The sequence below is a fragment of the Oculina patagonica genome, chromosome 3, assembly GCF_052425735.1.
Source record: "Oculina patagonica isolate OP01 chromosome 3, crgOcupat, whole genome shotgun sequence".
NCBI lineage: Eukaryota > Metazoa > Cnidaria > Anthozoa > Scleractinia > Oculinidae > Oculina > Oculina patagonica.
The window spans coordinates 14,600,079-14,615,330 of record NC_135760.1 but is presented as its reverse complement, the minus strand read 5'-3'; the positions used below and the strand labels follow the sequence as shown (position 1 = coordinate 14,615,330).

Genomic DNA, 15,252 nt, shown 5'->3' with positions numbered 1-15,252 from the left:
TATACAGAATTACTTACAAGTGATTACAGTGTTCAGGCTGTTGAATTTTTATACAAATTTGAACAAATGATTACAAAATAAAGGGTTAATGTGGCTTGATATCAAAATGTAATTAACTATATATTTAAAATACAATTGGAGATTAAATGCGGACACGGCTAAATTTTAACAACAATAAATAAAATAAATGCTGACTAAATAATTGTTGACAATGTAACTAAAAATTTTAATCTTAAGTGGCTATAAAAGATCCAAAACGATAAGTAAGCTCATTACAAAACGGTTAGTAAGTATGGTAAAATTCCGAAAATAACCCCCCCCCCCTCCCCCCAAAATAAATAAATAAAGTAAATAAAATAAGCCCCTCCAAATTTCAAAGGCAAAAATCCTTCCAAAAATATGCCCTCCGGAATTTGAGTCATGGGCGTATTTTAGTTATAACTTTTCCGATTACAATAAACCTCTTTTGTAGGAGGGGTCTGAAGGAGTATAATGGAAATGGGATTTGGATAAGGGACTGGGAATCAGTAGAACTAGCTGGGAATGGGATTTGGAAACTTCAGTAAAAAACAATAGGCTGGGAATGGAATTTATATCCCCCCTCCTTTCAGGACCCTCTTGTAGGGATTATTTTGTATCTTATGTTTACAGAATGCTCAGAGCGACTGTAGGACTTGTGTTGGCTTTCATATTGTTATGTTTAGAGAGTTTTAGGATGTGGTATTCTTACGCACCAAAAAATTACCAGAAAAAAAACAAAGATTTTCGAAACGCAAATTTCCATCCAAGAAACCACCCACCCCGCACCCCCCCCCCCCCCCCCCGCCGTATTTTAAGCGCTCAAAAATAAAGAAATAAGCCCACCTTAAAGGGACAATGAACAAATTTAAGCCACTGGCTTATTTTTGGAATGTTGCTTGCGTCTCCGTTTGGCCAGGACTTGCGTGCACTTGCGTTGACTTGCGCTCACTTTTGTCGAGGTCAAATTTGCACGCAAGTCAACGCAAGTTTTTCACCGCTTGGCCACCCAACGCAAGACAACGCAACTTTTGCTGTTTGCTTCAAGTACTGAATTGCAGCGAACGCGCAGTAGCATTAAAATGGCTTTTTTCACATCTTGCGTGCACTTGCGAGCATGGATAGTAAACTTGCGAGTCTGTTTGGCCAGCCAACGCAAGTCTGTACGCAAGTTCAACTTGCGACTACTTGCGTCCAATTGCCTTGCCGTTATACACTCAAACTGATTGGAAATCCACGAATATGATTGGATCGGTTGGCTATTCCCTCAGTAGAACAAGACCGTGCGTGCGTTAGAAGGGAAAATTGTTTGACTTAAAAAAATGCTTGACATCAGTTTAGTTCAGTTCTGACTGTTATCCTTGTATTGTCTACTATTCAATTAGACTTCTCGCCCTTCAGCTGTGAGTCGTTCACTATTCGCCCATAAGAAACTCGGACTCGTAGTCTAATTGTGACAGTCACTTAAAAGATCGGTGGTTGAAGTCAAATTCTTTCACCCGTGACTTCTCATAATCCTAAGCCGATGAACCGCACAGATATTCAATCTCTATTTCCAGTATAACTAGTTTATATTTACTAGAGCTACATACATAAATAAAGCCAATCAAAATGCAATATCACTTCATATTTGTCCAAGGATGTTCCACGTAAAAATTTTCGTATGGGCGTGGTTCGGACTTGGATGGGTCATCGTACCACTGGCAATTAACTGTGCCACCGCCATTATCTAACTTGTGATGAATTCCGTTCCCGTCTAAACGGAGATAGCAGTGAGGAAACTGAACACTTCGAAACGAGTAACGCGAGTCCAAACGCACTTGTTCCATGAAAAATATTTCATAGCTGCCTGCAGTGTACTGGCAGTTCACCTCGCCTTCTCCAGGGCAGTCGAAATGGCTCATGTCCTTTCCATCCATGCGGAGAAATACATTCTTAAACTTTTGACTTTCTATCACCCTTTATAGGTATTTTTGGAGGCCAATGATGGAGTCATTTCCACAGGGTATATGTAAAAGACTTCAAGACCGCCTGGTGGAAAATACTGGCAGTTGACAGTTCCACTTCCGGGTCCTTCCCATTTAGTTACTCCTGTTCCGTCACAACGAAGGTAGACATTGCGGAATTCAACAGATTCAATGCATTTAAAATCGAATTCTGCTCTTTCATAAATTCCAGAAAACGGTAAATCATCTGGACTGTGAATCGTACAGCATAATTAGGACATTCCCCATCAGTGGTGCCGGGGTGTAAGGTGGCGCCCTGATGAACACCGAGAACGGTCCAGTAGCCATCGTACCATGTGTACACAGGGCTCCCACTCTGTCCGCCTGCCGTATCATCCATGTAGGAAATCCGATTTGCTGTGATTTTTGTGATTTTTCCACCTGTAATCCACATGGTTCCGCGTGGCCTTTTGTCAGCTGGATATCCACAGCTGGTTACCACAAGGTTGTTCAGCTCTTCATCCGGGACAATCGCTGACCAACTGAAGCCATCGTTAGAATTGCCAGCTCCTGGAAGAAGAATAAGGCCATAGTCATAGTCTGTATTGCCTGAGTCGATATATTCAGGTGCTGCATAGATGTCTTTAGACTTAACTTCAATCGGGGCTTGTCCTGGGAACTTTACGGTGATGCTGTTGGCGAACTCTTTATCCATGCGCGAGTATGTCACATGGCCGCTAGTCACAATGGCAGTACGATGAACGTCAGGAAGATGGATCTTGAATCCAGTTCCGACATAGTCGCCACTGGACCTATGTATTGTCAAATAACAAATCCATTTGTATGGAGGAGAAGTCATTGTTCGGAGCTCATCCCTTCCGCTCACGTCTTTAGGCAAAGAACAACCTTGTACTGTGGTCCTTGGTGAAGAAGATGCAGCACAGCCCATTTCTGCCTTAATTCTTAAACGGTGCAGCGCGTGACTGTAGCCTGAAATTTGTGGATACAATCTTAATGCGTCATTAGTTCTGTTCACGGGCAATATTTATCGTTATTACACGGTTAAAATAAAATTGTGTAAATCTCTTCAAACCAAGTTGCTCTGGATCGATTGGGAGAACATCTACCTTAGGTCTTTTCTGTATGAACCCTGCTACACTTGCCAGTGCTAGGAACTTATATTCCCCCAGTTTTGCCCTCACTCTTCGTTCCGTTAATTTTTCAAAAAAAATTGTCGTACAACGCTGACTCGGGCTGACGTAAACCGCGCACATGTGAAGTGCAAACAGCACGATGAATGACGCACAGTGGTGTAATTTGCGGAGTTTTCAAGTGTTTTCTCAAATCAAAACAAAGAGGCAAGCTGATTTGCTTCAGTGGACTGACGTGAGTAATTTATCTGAACTTTTCAGTTATTAAAGTTTTAAATAATATGTCTTGATTACGTTGCCCGAAATCGATCTTATGGCCCCTTCTTTATAGGAAAGTGCGTAGACCTATGTGGCAATTGAAAGTTTACAGGTCTAAAAATGACACAAGATTGTTTTAGTATTTAAAAAACTATGAAGAACGGGCTGCGTGAGGTTTAACCAGTTTATATGGCTTAAAATGTTTGCGGGTTCTAAATGTTGCGATGTTTTTTCATGATCCGCGGAAAAAATGTACCGCAAGCAAGAAAATAATCCTGTAAAACCTACTTAACTCGAAATTAACTATAAATTGACATCGGAATGTTTATCAAGTGTGGTACCGATCACTATGGTTACCATCAACAATCATCTACGGGGTACGTCACGTTAAGTTGTATTTAGTTTGCATGCATGACCTGGATGATAAAGAAAACAAAGTTAATTTTTCAATTAAATACATCATAGGTAACAAACTCAGGCTCCTTAATTATTTTGGCGCAACAATTTTAGCATTTATTTATAATTTCACAAGTAAAATTACAAAATTGCTATGGCAACGTTTCCTATATCTCGGCTGGCAGGTCCCAAGCTGGAAAATTAGACGCATCTCCTGTCTCTTCCTTTCCTTGTTTAATACCACCGTAGAGCTTGACGCCGCGGACCTGTGCGTCGGCTGCGCTGTTTGAGCTGAAATGCTCTGCGACGGGGAGGCCAGGCGCACTCTTCGTAATGCTTCGAAGATGTTCGCCAAAACGTTCCCTTAGAGTGCACCCAATTTCGCCGATGTACATGGCAGGGCAGCGACGGAAGGAGATGCAATAAATAAGTCCAGAGGACGAACAAATGAACGACTACCGGATGGTTATGGAATCTTTTGGGCCTGAAGGTTAGTGTTACGTGAAATGTGGCCACAAGTACGGCAGCGGCACAGGGAGCATGCGGTCTGCTAGTGCGAAGTCTGGAACCGATATTACGGAAATCGCTCGGAACCTGCTCGGAGCTCTAAGAAAATGAATTTTTTATCCTCGGTGAGCGATCGGATCCTCCGAGAATTTACCAATCTCGAGCCCAGAGTGTCTCCCGGCTCCTCGGTCCCTTCAGCGGTTGGTCAGCGGTAGGGTCGCCGGGACACACTCTGGGAAACTGAAATGTATTTCTCTTCTTCTATTGGTCCTCGCAGAATAATAGAAATCAACACGGAAGTCTGAAAATCTTCCCGGAAGTAAACCAAACCGGAAATCCTGGAAAACATTTTTTGTTTTCCATGGTCAAATGTCCAAAAGTATCATCTTAATTTTGTAAAACACCTACCGTAATGATTCGATTTAGCGCCCTCCTTCAAATAAGCGCCCCCTTCCGAATAAGCGCCCCCCTTCGAATGTGTTTTTGTCAATAAGCGCCCCTATTCCAATAAGCGCCCCCATTCTTATAAGCGCCCCCTATTCTAAAAAGCGTCCCTATTCTAATAAGCGTCCTTGTTGTCAATAACTGCCCCTACTGAAGTCATCGACGTCGAATAGATAAACTCAGGAACATTCACCATACCGTACATGTATATATTTACTGCTAAAATGAACAATTCTTTTAAAAGAAACCGAACTTTTAACAAATTGTTACTCTTGTAGTTTCTGTTATAATTAGTTATTTTAATATTTATTGAAGTTTTGTTTTGAACACTTGGTTGTTTATCAAAAAATTAAATAAGCGCCCTGTCGCGAATAAGCGCCCTGTCTCGAATAAGCGCCCTCCCTTGAGGTGCCAAAAGTAAATAAGCGCCCCGTAGTCCAGTCATTTTGTGGTTGGACCTGCAACTAATTGCAACAGAAGCTTTCTGACCGCAAATCATTTCGAACAAGTCTGTAGATCAACATACTAAAAGTCCCAAAGGATCCATGCATGGGAACATCTCGAAAATTTAACGGATTCTAAGTCGTGCTTTTGCGTAACATGAAAACGAGGCTCAAAAACAGAAGTTCTGTTATTATGCTTGTTTATGGCCAGAATTTCATTTATTTCATCCAAAAACCATGAAATATACTTTAAATATGCTTGAAAACTTTCATCCGGAGGAAAAATTAATCAAAAAGTATTCAATAAGCAAAATAAATCTCATTATATTTAAATTTTCAATTGTGAAGCGAATCGGTCTACACCAAAAATGGTAGTTGCGATAGTTTATTATCCTTTTATGGATCGCACAAAAATTTGCAAGCGAGCCAACAAATAAATATATCTTTCACAATGGTGAAATATTCTAAAAGAACATCGTTTGTGAATTGAAAACGAATTTCACAGTTTCTTCCAGCTCTTGTGTCAAACAACGTCATCATCGCTATCATCGAAATCTTGATGGGGTTAGCGATGTTGTGGCGCCGCGCGTGTTTTCAGAGTGAAGAAAATACATGTGACTTCACTTGGGTTCAGGTCGATCATCAGTAGAAGTGTTATTGATGACTTCCCCTGATGGCTACCCCGGTGGACAGCTTGCATCATTCCAGCCCATGCTGGGCGTGTGGTGCTAAACAGCAGAAACCTCTTCCAAAGTATGTCCAAATTCGCTGTGGGATCTACTTCTCTTGCAACAACTACGTCATTGTACTTTATTTCCTTTATTTCCAACGTTTCCAGCTGCTGAGATGTCTTGAGGACTTAACTTTCGTCTCGGGACGCTTCTTTATCGGTTAGTGCCAGGAGTGATGATACGAATCATGCCCATGCCATGAAAGGTGTCGTTACCGTCAAGGGTTCGCAGATTATGGTCCACATTGTCAGCTATGTACTGAGCAAACTCTCCGTCATAATCGGGCTTATCAGTTCCCTGTTTCCACTGGAAAAACTGAACCCTTTACAGACTTGGCTAAATTTCTGTAAATTTAAATTCTACAGACTTTCTATAAAAAGAAATTTTAAGGTCTTCTTTCACCGTCATAATAGAATGTTTGTAAATTATGGTTTTACATACATTTTGCATACTTTTTGTATTTTGTAAAAAGACAAAATATTTATAAAATGTCTGTGAATTCTTAGTGCTCAGAGTATGAAGCATTGACCATAATTTACAGACTTGAAAAAATCTCTTTATTAAGTCTGTAAATCTACGTTTTACAGAGGATTTGAGTGTTTGCATAATAGCTTCAAATTTTATATAATGTCTGTAAAAGCACATAAGCAGGGCTTTGTAAAATGTATGTAAAAGCGCATAAGCAGGGCTATGTAAAATGTATGTAAAAGCGCATAAGCAGGGCTATGTAAAATGTATGTAAAAGCGCATAAGCAGGGCTATGTAAAATGTATGTAAAAGAGCATAAGCAGGGCTATGTAAAATGTATGTAAAAGCGCATAAGCAGGGCTATGTGAAATGTATGTAAACGCGCATAAGCAGGGCTCTGCAAAATGCATGTTAGGCCCGGTTCATACGTCGCATATCTGCCGTGTCGAATTCAATTAAACGAATTAGATTCGGAAGAAGTTCAACGTCTGAATCGGCTGTCGAATTTCTGCCGCACGTTCGACTAGTCTGCATTATCCGACAGAAATGCGACACCGACTCAAACGTCGAACTTGGCAAAAGTGTAGAAGACCAATGCAAGTCAACACAATTTGCGTACTTACCTTGCAAGCATAGCTTCAACAGAGCGAGAAATATAACCGGATTTTGGCTGAATTTGGTTACGGTAAATACCTAATCGTACCGCTCGTTTGGTCTCGACATGGGCATTTTGGTCGACTGTGTCTCGCCAAAATACGAACCATGGCTCTGCCAAACTCGCCTGATATGCTACCGAAGATTACCAAAAAGGTACGAGTAGGTATAATAAGCAGGGCTCTGTATAATATCTGAAAAACTAGCCTGCGAACAGGACTCTGTACTCTGTGAAAGTACACAAGTCGAAATCTGTGTTATTTATTCATTTATTTATTTGTCTGCTTATTTATTTTTCAATTAATTATATGTTCGATAAGCTTTAGTGACACATCGCTTTTAGAAGTACCAATATATCGAGAGTTCGCTATATCGAAAACCTCGATGTAACGAATATCGGGGTAGATTTTACGTTTGGATCTCCGGATTGTGTTCGTTAAAACGAGGATTTTGTAATATCGCGGATTGTTATATCGTGGTTCTGTTCCATATATTTTATTGTAACTTTGGCCGGCCAGAAGAATATCATTATAATATATATATATATCATAATATTTATTTATTTATTTATTGTATGCGGAAAGAACATCGCGTCCTATTATCTTTCTGTCTGCTTCGGCCGAGAAGAACTGGTTCCGAAGACCGAACCGATCATGCGCAAGATGAATAAATCCCGGCGTCCTCTCTGGCTCTGACTTTTGGCGGTTGATTCGTAACGGGTCGAAGCGGTCGAAGCAGGGTCAAAGTGTGTGTACAAATCCATGTTTAAGAAGCTTTTTACTCGCTAGAACGATAATTTCGTTCGCCTAAAGACAGCTTATCTTCTCGTGTAGCTCCATTGAGTCTTCTATAACCGGATCTCCGATCGTTGCGCCTGTTGTGGGCAAGGGTCTTTCCAAGGTAAGGTTTTGCACAATAGTTATACGAGTTTCCATCAGAGGGTTTCCATGAGGCTTTATTAAGCTTAATATTTTCTAGGTAAGCTTTACCCGGTTTATTTTATTTATTTTATTGTTTGTTTGTTTCTGCTCGTACACTTGTCGTACGAATTCGACGATTCATAAACATGTCAGACATGTGTACAGTGTATGTTTGGCATTTTGTTATTATTTTTTTTTTTGCCAATATCTGTTTATCATTTATTGTGGAAATTAAAACACCGAACTCCTCAACATGTCTGTCTTATTGTATTATTTCCAGATACAGATGTTTAGGGTTGATTGCAACATATAGCATCTATGACCATGTAAGTACAAGACTTTGTTTTGTTCCTGACAATGAGTACTAATTTCAACATGTAAAGTACATTGTGTGCATTGGTACATTTACTTCAATCTCTCTGAAACTCTACATGTATGTAACCAGAGAGAAAAGTCATCTTATTTTCGTTCTTGACTGTTCTTTGTGATTTTGTTCCGCCCATATAGATATTCCCCTGCCCCCACTTACTGCCCCTGGGTCTCTGAGGATGGTGATCTCCAAATAAAAACCACTGTATTAATGATCAATTCTAATGCCTTGAGACCTTCCTTTGAACTTTTTTCGGCCCAAATACCATGGTAGTCAATTAGCAAAAGATCCATAACATAAGGAGTTTTATTTAAATGAAGAAAACTTCATTGATCAAAAGGGGCCATGTTTACTTGCCTGGAAGTCATCCCCACCTTTTTTCAGGGTCTGGATTATGGGGGGCCCTTTCTTATATAAACAGGGCTCAAAATAACAGCCGTTCAATGGACAATGTCCGGCAAAGATGACAATTTGTCCGGACAAAGTTTCAGTTTGCCGGTCATTTTCACCGGTCACATACATGGCTTTGAGAATGATAACTGATGACCAGAAGGGCATTAGAAAGCGATCTATTCATAAAAGCTGCAGCTAAAACAGTGAAGAAATAGCAAACAAACTATCTAACGAACAGCAGAAATGAGTGGTAGTTAAAAAAGTGCTATTTTCAATATTTTGACTGTTCAGAAATGACACATGACCGAGCTAGAATCTGTCTGGCTGGACAACATGATCGGCAACTGTCCGAAAATTATTTTGAGCCCTGTATGAAGGTCTGGGTCTGCCACTTTGTGGCAGACAAACTTATGCACTGTATTGTCTTGTATTGTCCACACTATGACTCACCATAATAGAGAAAAATATTAACAAGCCAAGTACACATCTGTAGCCCAGACATCCAGATCCTGGATGGCTACCCCCAGCATTATTCACTGGTCCTACCTAATTTACCAGTATGAGAGTGAAGCAACTTACCAAAGAACCCAACAGACTTATCCTTGTTAGTGCTGAAACAAGGACTGCATGGTACAAGTGAGTGCACTAGCAGTCCAGTGCATTTACTTGTACCATTAGGCCACCCCTTCTCCCAATAAATCATAATAATATCAGCATAAACATTAACACAAGAAGGAGCATGTTTTCCCCTAATTTGAGTACAGTAAAAGCCTGCGATTAAGAACCTATTATTTTTCCAGTTAGCCTAAACAGGTTCTTACATAAAGGGGTATTAACACAAATTCAGGTTAATAAGGTTCTTAATAGGTTCATAATTTCTGAAAAAAAGTTTCAATATTGTTATAGAGATTTAAGTTGTTTTCCGCCTATTCCTTGTATAAAATTTGCATACCACATACTGGTAAATGCTTACAATGTATGCTAAAATGAAGCACTAAGTAATTATTTAGAATATGACATGATTTTATGCATAGTAATGCTTTGTCCAAACTTATTTCCCAAAAGTAAACATTTTTAATCATTTTTAAAAAATAGAACCTGGTTCCAAATTTGAGGCTTAATATGTCCTTATAAAAATGGTCAGGTATCTACAGTGTTATTTTCAAATTTTAGCCTAACTGGTTCTTAAATGTTCAAGGTTCTTACTCGCAGGTTTTTACTGTACGCTTATAAATGCTAGAATCTCGTTGATTTTGTTGTGACTTTGAATATGTGCTTCTTCTTATTTTGCTTGTGTTTATCTTTATGCTATGATTCTTCTGTCACCATTATTGACTAAGCTGCACTGTACATGTGTGCCATTACTTATGCTTATTCTTGTCATACCATATTTGCCATTGGAAACCAGCTGTAAAGGCCAATTTACATAGTATGATTTTATTGCATGTGACATGGTTGTGAAATGCTAACAACAGGTTTATGACACAAATAATTATTGTGTTGTGAAAATCCAACCTACAGCGTACAACTAGCTTATGAGTGTCATAGGCGTGCCGTAAGCTTGTCACGTGACAAAATGGTACCGTGCAAAGTACAGTGTACCTAAAAGATTTCAGTCATAATCAGTTTGGTGATGGTCCATCAAACCCTGTAACAGATTTAGATACATGTACATGTATATGACTGACTGACTGACTGACTCAGGGACCGCGCAGGAAGAATTTGAGTTGGGGGGGGGGGGGGGGCTGAAAGTCGAACCCTGAACTGAGTAAACTTTGGGGGGGGGGTCCGTGGGAGTACAGGGCATGCTCCCCCGTGAAATTTTGGATTTCAAATTCACTTAAATACCGGAAAATGCATTTGAAATGAGATGTTACCAGAAGAAATGAAAACAGAAAAGGCAATTTCACTTTATGTTACAAAATCAATTACATGTACCATTAGAGTGGGCTTGAAAACAAACCGTATCATCTTATAAACTTAACCCATTTGGTGGGATCGAAATGACCAACGATGAAACAGGCCTTAGCTTTTAAGTCCCCTTAAAAACCAAGTTTTTGGTAAAGGGCATAATCCTGTAGTAGCCTAACCTCGACTACCCGTAACCATTTTCAAATAATAACCGAAAACCTTAAAGACAACTGTCCGCATTTCCTTTTTTTATGTATCTACGTTGAAGGTGAGTTTATTTTGGCTATAGTAACTGCTGTTACTTTCGTCCTTTACAAACTAAATCAATAATATGGCTTCCAGAATCGAAATATTTTAAGTAATTTGTCGTTTGTTTTTTCATTCATTATTTTCTTTCCCTTGTTACTGTAAAAAAGTGGGGGGAGCTAAAGCCCCCCTAGCCCCTTCCTCTGAGCGGTCCCTGTAGACTGACAAATAAGAGTATATCTTTATTGTGCCTTACACTCCAAAATGAAGGTATTGGTTGAGTTACAGTAAAGGTTGTATAGCAACTACCGGTATGGTAACAAATTACTGAACTATAACATGCAATGAAATTACAATGCAAACTACATGCCTGACTGATTGACTCACATTTTGTTGTTATTGTAAAATGTTTGTGCTAGTCAATTTGTAACAAACTGCTCTCCCTTATTCAATTTCAGATCCCACATTCAATTGCTGAATTATCTTATGAACTGCAAGGGGAGTTGATGGCCTTTCAATCAATGTTAGTCTCCACCCAAGAGAAAAGAACCTTCTAAGGACATATGAGTCCTGTTCATGAAAATAAGCAGGGCTCATATGTCCTGATTAATAAAGCCTGGTTTACACTAGCAACGCAAGCGCAAGCACAAGCATGATCGCGCAAAAAGGACAAATTTTGATCCTTGTGTTTGTGCTTGCTGTCAAAATGAAATACGCTTGTGCTTTTGCTTGAGTCGAAGCCATTTTCACGGAGAAATACAGTGTAAGAGCTGTTATCCTTGCACTTGTGAAAACCAGGCTTAACAGTTGGTCATTGGACATTGGCCGATCAAAATTTGTTCATGTCTGACGAAACGCCAAGTTTGGTCGGACATGATGTCCGGACAATTCATTGCAAATCATTGTCTGACCAAGATGGTGTCTTACTTGGACATATGTCCTTTCCAGAGAGAACAAATTATTTGCAGCCCTACATGAGGGAAGTTGAAAGAATTAGATTAGTTCAAGCTTAAAACAAAATGCATTGTATGATACTGCTAAAAGTAGTTTGTATAGTGTGATCGTCCGGGTGAGAGTAGTTCTGAGAAGAACTGTTGTTGGTGACTGACGTTTCGACAACCTGAGTAGAAGTCATCTTCAGAGTCAAGTGAAAAGTTGTTGTCAGTCGATGATGTTATAAGTCTGGTTCGTTGATGTTGATTGGTCAGTTAAGCCGTGATGTTATTGGCTGTAAGACTCGTGTTAAGTTTGTAAACAGTAATTGGTCAGTTTTGATCCGTCTATTGTCAGTCAAATTAAGTTGTTCTGTTCCGTCTATTGTTAGTCAAATGAAGTAGTTCTGTCAGCGTTTCATTTGTCGGTAGTGTTTACGTTGTGAATAAGTCGTTTGTAAGGTGCCGGTAGTTGTTGACATCTGTTAATAGGCGTCTGTTCTAAGTTTGTGTACCAGCTTTCCAGAGTCAGTCATTGAAAATAGTTAGTACTGTAGGTTAGGCATTCAGCAGAGTCCCAGTCGATTTGGTGGTTAGTAAGCGACTATTCCCTACATCAAGGGCACTTCTGAAACTATTGCGCAGATCCTACAACCCTACAATATCCGTGTAGCTCACAAACCTATAACTACGCTACGACGTTTACTGACCAACATTAAAGACAGAGACCAACCCCTAACGACAGACAGGGAGCGATTTATAAGATCAAATGCTCTAACTGCCAGGCCTCCTACATCGGAGAGACCGGTAGAAACCTCAACACGAGACTGACTGAACACAAACGGGCGACAAGAAATGGTGATGTAAACAATCACATTTCTGAACACCATCGACCGACAGAACTACTTAATTTGACTTACAATAGACGGAACAGAACAACTTAGTTTGACTGACAATAGATGGATCGAAACTGTCCAATTACTGTTGATAAATTTAATACGAGTCTTACAGCCAAAACATCACGGCTAAACTGACCAATCAACATCAACGAACCTGACTTATAACATCATCGACTGACAACAACTTTTCACTTGACTCTGAAGATGACTTCCGCTCAGGTTGTTGAAACGTCAGTCACCAACAACAGTTCTTCTCAGAACTACTCTCACCCGGACGATCACACTATATGAACTACTGATAGTCCTGGGTTCAAACCATTTACTGTACTGCTAAAAGTGTTTAGACTAGATCTATCAAGCAGCTTACGTTATGGTATACATGTATATAAATACATCGATGCTCACATGGAAGTATGAATGTACCGGTACATGTAGCATCACTCACATTCACATATTTTATCCGTTGAAGAAAGCTTATAGGTTTAAAACATGCTACATGTAATAGATATTTCAAATTGTTATAAAAGCATGTTTGCAACAAGTGGATTTTGATGATTATGTTTATGTATTATTAAGCAGATTAAACTACATGTATTGACAGTACATCTATATTAGAATGTAGGTTGAGACTGATTTACAATTAAATAACATGATAGATTATTTTAATTGTTAATTATTGGAGGGGATATTAATTTGTGTTTATGTTATGTCTCTAATAAGACTATAATTAACTATGTTGGAAAACGAGAGGGGTGAAATACATGTTTTGTGAAATCATACTTTATTTTTTTTAAATAATATATTGTAATGATACATGCAGAGCAGGTTGTTTTGAAATAAAGGTTTTATGGCTTGCAGTTTTCAGACTACCTTTTTTTATCACGGTCGATTTCCGAATGAAATGCAATGCATGTTGTCATTTCATGTAAGGGTAAATCACATTTACAGTGTGCTACAGCCATTTAAATATATGTTCATTAATTTTACTAATTTGTAAAGAGATTTTATAAAACTGCAAAATCTCTTTAAAAAAAGACATTTTGCAGCCCTTTGAATTGATCTATGGAGTACAGATATTTTACATAGATTTTATTGTTCTGCTTGAAATCTATGTAAAATAAGTACAGAGATTTAACAGAGATTTTATTACATTCTTCTTAAATTTGAAAATTATTTGCATAATTTACAAAGAAAACACCAACATTTTATAGACATTATATAGACATTTTACAGATATTATGCAGAGAATCCGTTAAATTCACAGAGATTTTACAGATGTTACAAAATCTCTGTAAGTGTGCACATTTACAGACTTTGGAATTTACAGTATAAATATATACATTTTATAAACATTTTACATAATTCAGAAAATCTCTGTAAAACTTTTACAGAGATTTTACAGACATGTAATAAAATCTCTGTAAAATAGTTAACAAATTTACAAGAAAAATACCAAGTTTTTACAGATATTATGTCTACAAAATTAGACAAAATTTACATACTTTCTATGAGATTTACAAAATGTCTGTAAGTGTGCACGTTTACAGACATTGAAATTTACAAGTAAAGTACAAAGATTTTATAAAATTTACAAAGATTTTAATAACATTTTGTAAGTCTGTAAATGGTTCAGTTTTTCCAGTGTTCAATGCAGCATTTTGATTAAACAGCTGTACCTCTTGGTACGAAGAAAAGAAGCCGTTGCGAAGAAGGGTGTCTATTAGAAATCTCGATGCGAAGTTGTGATGAAGCTGCACTGCTAAACAAACTCAGTGTAAAGGCGCAAGAATCACTCTAGGTCGCGCCGTCTAAACAATAGCCTATCCAATTGATGCTAACTTCACGTTATCTTAACCAACCAGAATACCCTTCAAAAACATCTTTAACGTGGCTGGAAGGAAGTCAACGTTTTCCTCAGCTTCTGTTTCGATCGAAGGAAAGACTTCGTTAGATGTTTTAAGCAATTTGATGTCATTCTTAATCAACCTTGAGGCAGCCGAGTTCTGATAATACTTAATTTTTCCGAAACCAGATCAACTTTCTTTTGCTGTGAGTGAAATTCGTGCAGAATAGCTGATGCAGTACTTCTAAATGTTACAACATTTGGCTTTCGTTGATCTCGGTTATATTAATCTGATCGCCAAAGTGTTCCTGAAGTCTTGCCTTCATATGGGTGTGGCTATATGCGGCAGTAGCTGAGTCACCAAGATATTCCTCCATTAGATCCATGAGAGTAATTATGAAAGTTCACCACTTTGAGAAAAGCTTCGTTTTTTCTTTCAACTCTCGTTATAGCGGACACGCTCGGGACTTCGTTTAGTGTCCGTAATAGCGAGAGTCCGTAATAGCGGGGTGTGAGGAAAAAATTGGCGTTAACATAGGTTAAATAGTATGGGTTATGACGAGCTTATTAACAGTCGTGAAACAACTCAGTAGTCGTTAGGTATGGAGAATGACAATGGTCGAAGGTTTGAGGGTTTGATTTCTCCAAAGGAGTCGTCTGAAAGAAAAGGGCGCAAGCTGAAGTGAAAAAGCAAAGTCTGGTGTACAGCTACTGAAGCAATT

The 15,252-nt window shown here is 38.8% G+C and overlaps 1 protein-coding gene and 1 long non-coding RNA gene across 2 annotated transcripts; one reads left to right on the top strand and one right to left on the bottom strand.

Annotated features, from left to right (window-relative positions):
- Positions 1-2,103: 2,103 nt before the first annotated feature.
- Positions 2,104-2,913, bottom strand: LOC144647510 (extracellular metalloprotease-like). The gene has a single exon (XM_078507307.1). It carries the CDS (start codon positions 2,911-2,913, stop codon positions 2,104-2,106), a length of 810 nt encoding a protein of 269 aa, XP_078363433.1.
- Positions 2,914-7,791: 4,878 nt separating this feature from the next.
- Positions 7,792-13,546, top strand: LOC144646838 (uncharacterized). Its single transcript, XR_013569486.1, has 3 exons — positions 7,792-7,916; positions 8,217-8,262; positions 11,315-13,546. It is a non-coding gene; the product is annotated as an uncharacterized LOC144646838 (long non-coding RNA).
- The last annotated feature ends 1,706 nt before the right edge of the window (positions 13,547-15,252 follow it).

Excerpts from the sequence above, each read along its gene's own strand:
- LOC144647510 (XM_078507307.1), bottom strand. The coding sequence starts at position 2,913 with ATGGGCTGTGCTGCATCTTCTTCACCAAGGACCACAGTACAAGGTTGT.